A 4,702-nucleotide genomic window follows, 5' to 3' on the forward strand; every position below is an offset into this window, starting at 1 on the left:
ATTTTGGTTCCAAAATTGTGCTGATGTAAACATGTGGGAAATGTTACTTAAGTTTTTTGTGTGCCATATCTCTGTGATTTAAGGGCATGGAAATTCAAAGTTGGAAAGTTGCGAAATTTTCAGAATTTTCGCCAAATTTCCGTTTTTTTCACAAATAAACGCATGTTATATGAATGAAATGTTACCACTAACATGAAGTACAATATGTCACGAGAAAACAATGTCAGAATCACCGGGATCCATGGAAGTGTTCCAGAGTTATTACCTCATAAAGGGACAGTGGTCAGAATTGTAAAAATTGGCCCAGTCATGAACGTGCAAACCACCCATGGGGGTAAAGGGGTTAATGCGTTATTGGGTATCGCATTGTTAAATTTCAGAAGATTGAAAGTTTTTCTATAACAAACAAAAATATTTATTTATAGAAAAATAAATACAAGAGTAACAATGTACAATACAGTTCAGCATGTACAAATGGCAGTGCGTCATCTTCACACCCCCAAAAATTTTACATCATCTCCAAGAAGTGACAAAACCCGAAAAGATCTATGCCCTGTTCACATTGCATCATGACTTCTGTTCAGGCGTCACAGTGAATGTCAAGTGATAATAGGTTAGTTAGTAGTGATGAGGTAGTGAGCTCAGATAAGGTGTTATCTGAGCATGCTCGTGTGCTAACCGAGTGTCTTCGGCATGCTCCAAGAATATGTGCGAGTCCCTGAGGCAGCATATTTTGCGGTTGTTACACAGCACCAACACATGAAGGGATTGTGTAACAAACAGGCAATCCCTGCATGTGTGGCTGCTGTCACCATGAGACATGCAGCCATGGGGACTCGTACGTATTTGTCGTGCTTGCCAAAGACACTAGGATAGCACCTGAGCATGCTCAGATAACACCTTACCCGAGCAGGCCTCCTCATCACTAATTAGTTAGGCTTCCCTTTCTTTGAGCAGAGGAGCTCGGCAGGCTGCAGAAGGCGAGGAGGCAGCTTTGTGTGTGCGTTTTCAATCTACAGTATAGAAAAACTTTGGTGGCATTTGATCAGCTATGTGTTACTCTTAAAGGGGTTTTCAACTACTAGGACAACCCCTTCTTAAACTAAACGTTCGACTCCGATAAAATAATAAAACCTATTCTCACCTCCTGTGCCGGGGCCTTTCCCAGTACTGGCACCTGCTCTCCCAAGGGCTGTGATGTGGTGTTGTGTCACATGACGCCGATGCCCAATCAGCGCTGGCATCACGGTCTCCACCTTTGGACAAACTAAACATGAAGAGGAAGCCAGGGGTCAGCTGCACCCCAGACTTCATCTTCAGTTTGTCCGTAGGGAGAGACAGTGACGCCATCACCAATTGGGCGCCGGGCATCACGAGTCGACACTGCTGGAACAGGGCCGGCATGGGAGGTGAGCATAGGCTTTATTATTTTATCTAGGTCAAACATTTAGTTTAAGAAGGGTTTGTCCTAGTAGGGCACAACCCCTTTAATTATATATTTTGGAATTTGTTTGAATGTGTACCATAATATTTGGTTTCTCCAATAGCGCCCACTGCAGGGGAAATGTGGCTTTCACAGATCCTCAGCTGAACAGGGCAGCTTGCTTTGTCCGGAGAAAGCTTAGTGTGGCAGATGCCATTGTGTCCGCCTGCAGCTTTCACCGTACACTAAAGTACAGAGCCCAAGTGAACCCGTCCATCTGTAGGAGGTAGCTCCCCCTAGTGGCACACGGGCTCCCACAAAAATAGATTTTAAACATATGGCTGATACAATATAAAACTCCGCTTTGTTTTAAGAGTTGAAAAAATTAATTATAAATTAACCTGTAAAGAATGCAGTATTTTCAGCCTCTACTTTAATGGGCCACGTAGGAATGCTGTCAAATATGTGGCACTAAAGTGTGTGCCCGGAATAAAGCAGAACATTAGAAGCATTTCACATAAATCCAAAGGACAGCTCAATGTCCATCTGTGTGCCATCTAGGAGCTGAGCAGAAGCAGTCTGAATATGGCGCTCCTTTCCTGACCTCTATGTAAGGCTCTCAGCCCCGCGGCCGTAGTTGCCAGGCTCATGTCCTCCCATTCCATGGCTGTGTGCGAATCACTATAGGATGCAATTTACACATCGGAGCAATGGAACAAACAACCCGCTCCAGGAGGACTGCACTTTCCGAGAAGTCGGCATGAACGTCGTCAAGTCCATAAGTTATCTGGCAGCGAGTAATAGCCTTTACAGGCCAGAGTGAGAATTCAGGCACACGGCAGGCATTTTATCTGGATACTCTAAAGCCACACTGGAAATAAGTCATTCCAACTCCAGTCAGTTGTCCATTTCTTCCAGCGTTTCTGTCCCCGCAGACGAGGACTGTTTGTCTCCATCACAAGTGCCGTCCACTAATTCTGAAAAATCAACGTCCGGTAAAGGAGGCCTCCAAAAGTGGAAAGAATTGTATTCACGGAAGGCTTCATCTTTCTGGAAAAAAAAACACACAAGTTAGTGGTCTTGCCAGGACCAGGTGGGGCATGCCTCGATGTGAGCCCAGCAGACCTGGGTAGGGGAGGGTCAACGCCGGCAGTTAGGCAGCGCCAGGCGCCAGCAGACCCAGGCAAGGGGGGGCAGCGCCAGGCCCCAGCAGACCCAGGCAAGGGGGGGGGGCAGCGCCAGGCCCCAGCAGACCCAGGCAAGGGGGGGGGCAGCGCCAGGCCCCAGCAGACCCAGGCAAGGGGGGGGGGCAGCGCCAGGCCCCAGCAGACCCAGGCAAGGGGGGTGGGCAGCGCCAGGCCCCAGCAGACCCAGGCAAGGGGGGGGGCAGCGCCAGGCCCCAGCAGACCCAGGCAAGGGGGGGGGCAGCGCCAGGCCCCAGCAGACCCAGACAAGGAGGGGGGGCTGCGCCAGGCCCCAGCAGACCCAGGCAAGGAGGGGGGGCTGCGCCAGGCCCCAGCAGACCCAGGCAAGGAGGGGGGGCAGCGCCAGGCCCCAGCAGACCCAGGTAAGGGGGGGGCAGCGCCAGGCCCCAGCAGACCCGGGAAGGTGGGCCCTCCTGCATGCGAGCTTACTGGAGCCATACAGCAGCGCTCACTAACGGGGGTCCGCAGTTACCTGGCACTGGTAGTCAGTGGCGCCATGGTTCTCCGCCGGCCTCAGCTTCTTGCTGGCGGGATGTGAAGCGTCAGTGCTCCCTTCTCTCAGTGGCGGCCTCTCACATTCCGGGGAGGGCATGGCCTCCGGCTTTCTCTTCCGCTTAGCAGACACCTGCATGGTGTGTGGCGGCCAGTGCCGGGGGTACACGGGCAGCTCGCACAGCGGCCTCTTACACGGGGGCAGCACAGCGATGCGCAGCTGCTCACATTTCCGCTTTGCCATCTCCGGCTCCCTGGCCCCTCACGTGGGTCTCATAGGTTGTTGTTTACCGTCCTGGAATCTTCCCTCTTGCATGTGTCTGAGCTGCGCGGCCATGTGCTCGTCACAGCGCCCTCCAGTGGCTCCTCCTCGCATTACATGCGCCTTTTAGTGTTGGTTTGCACCTTCTGTAGCCCCCAGTCCGCTGCAGTAGGGTTATACAGGCCAGTGATGGGTGTGTTCAGGTGCAGCAGAAAGCTCTACAGAAGCCCCCCAAAGAGTGCTGAGCTGGGGCGAATCAATTAGCACGTCCCCTTCCATTGACCCGGACTGACCTGTGGGCTCTGTGTGGCGGCGGCAGCGCTCCCTTTTCATTAGTCGACTTGATGCAACATCATATTGCAGAGTGATAGACGTGACGTCACACCGTCATAGAAAGAGCCACTGATGCTGACAAGTGAGGGGCGGTCCTTTCCCTGCAGTCCTTCTTTTCCTGCGGTCCTCCCTTTCCCTGTGGTACTCCCTTTCTCTGCGGTCCTTCTTTCCCCGTTGAATTCCCTTTCCCTACGGTCCTTATTTTCCTGGGGTCCTCCCTTTCCCTGCTGTCCTAGTTTTACTGCGGTCCTTCTTTTCCTGTGGTACTCCCTTTCTCTGCGGTCCTTTCCCTGCAGTCCTTCCGTTCTCTGCAGTCCTCCCTTTCCCTACGGTCCTTCTTTCCCTGTGGAATTCCCTTTCCCTACGGTCCTCCCTTTCCTGCTGTCCTAGTTTTCCTGCGGTCCTCCCTTTCCCTGCGGTATTCCCTTTCCCTGCAGTCCTTCTTTTCCTGCGGTGCTCCCTTTCCCTGTGGTACTCCCTTTCTCTGCGGTCCTTCTTTTCCTGTGGTACATACTCCCTTTCCCTGCAGTCCTTCGTTTCTCTGCAGTCCTCCCTTTCCCTACGGTCCTTCTTTCCCTGTGGTATCCCCTTTCCCTGTGGTCCTCCCTTTCCCTGCAGTCCTTTTCCTGCAGTCCTCCCTTTCCCTACAGTCCTTCTTTCCCTGTGGAATTCCCTTACCCTACGGTCCTTCTTTCCCTGTGGAATTCCCTTTCCCTACGGTCCTCCCTTTCCCTGCAGTCCTTTTCCTGCAGTCCTCCCTTTCCCTACAGTCCTTTTCCTGCAGTCCTCCCTTTCCCTACAGTCCTTCTTTTCCTGTGGAATTCCCTTTCCCTACGGTCCTTATTTTCCTGGGGTCCTCTCTTTCCCTGCTGTCCTTCTTTCCCTACGGTCCTCCCTTTCCTGCTGTCCTAGTTTTCCTGGAGTCCTCCCTTTCCTGCTGTCCTAGTTTTCCTGGTGTCCTCCCTTTCCCTGAAGTGGCAATTGGAA

General features: G+C 52.2%; 1 protein-coding gene across 1 annotated transcript; it reads right to left on the reverse strand.

Annotated features, from left to right (window-relative positions):
- Nucleotides 1-404: 404 nt before the first annotated feature.
- Nucleotides 405-3,729, reverse strand: CUNH9orf40 (chromosome unknown C9orf40 homolog). The gene is made up of 2 exons (XM_073543758.1): nucleotides 3,101-3,729; nucleotides 405-2,473 (listed from the first exon to the last, which is right to left on the reverse strand). Exons 1-2 carry the CDS (start codon nucleotides 3,362-3,364, stop codon nucleotides 2,321-2,323), a joined length of 417 nt encoding a protein of 138 aa, XP_073399859.1. The 5' UTR covers nucleotides 3,365-3,729; the 3' UTR covers nucleotides 405-2,320.
- Nucleotides 3,730-4,702: the final 973 nt, after the last annotated feature.

This window comes from Dendrobates tinctorius, unplaced genomic scaffold (genome assembly GCF_039654945.1).
Source record: "Dendrobates tinctorius isolate UK_male_01 unplaced genomic scaffold, ASM3965494v1 ptg000134l, whole genome shotgun sequence".
NCBI classification, from domain to species: domain Eukaryota; kingdom Metazoa; phylum Chordata; class Amphibia; order Anura; family Dendrobatidae; genus Dendrobates; species Dendrobates tinctorius.

Coding starts and splice junctions, on each gene's coding strand:
- CUNH9orf40 (XM_073543758.1), bottom strand. CDS start 3,364: ATGGCAAAGCGGAAATGTGAGCAGCTGCGCATCGCTGTGCTGCCCCCG. Junction 2,474..3,100: donor CCACTGACTACCAGTGCCAG/GTAACTGCGGAC, acceptor TTTTTTTTCCAG/AAAGATGAAGCCTTCCGTGA.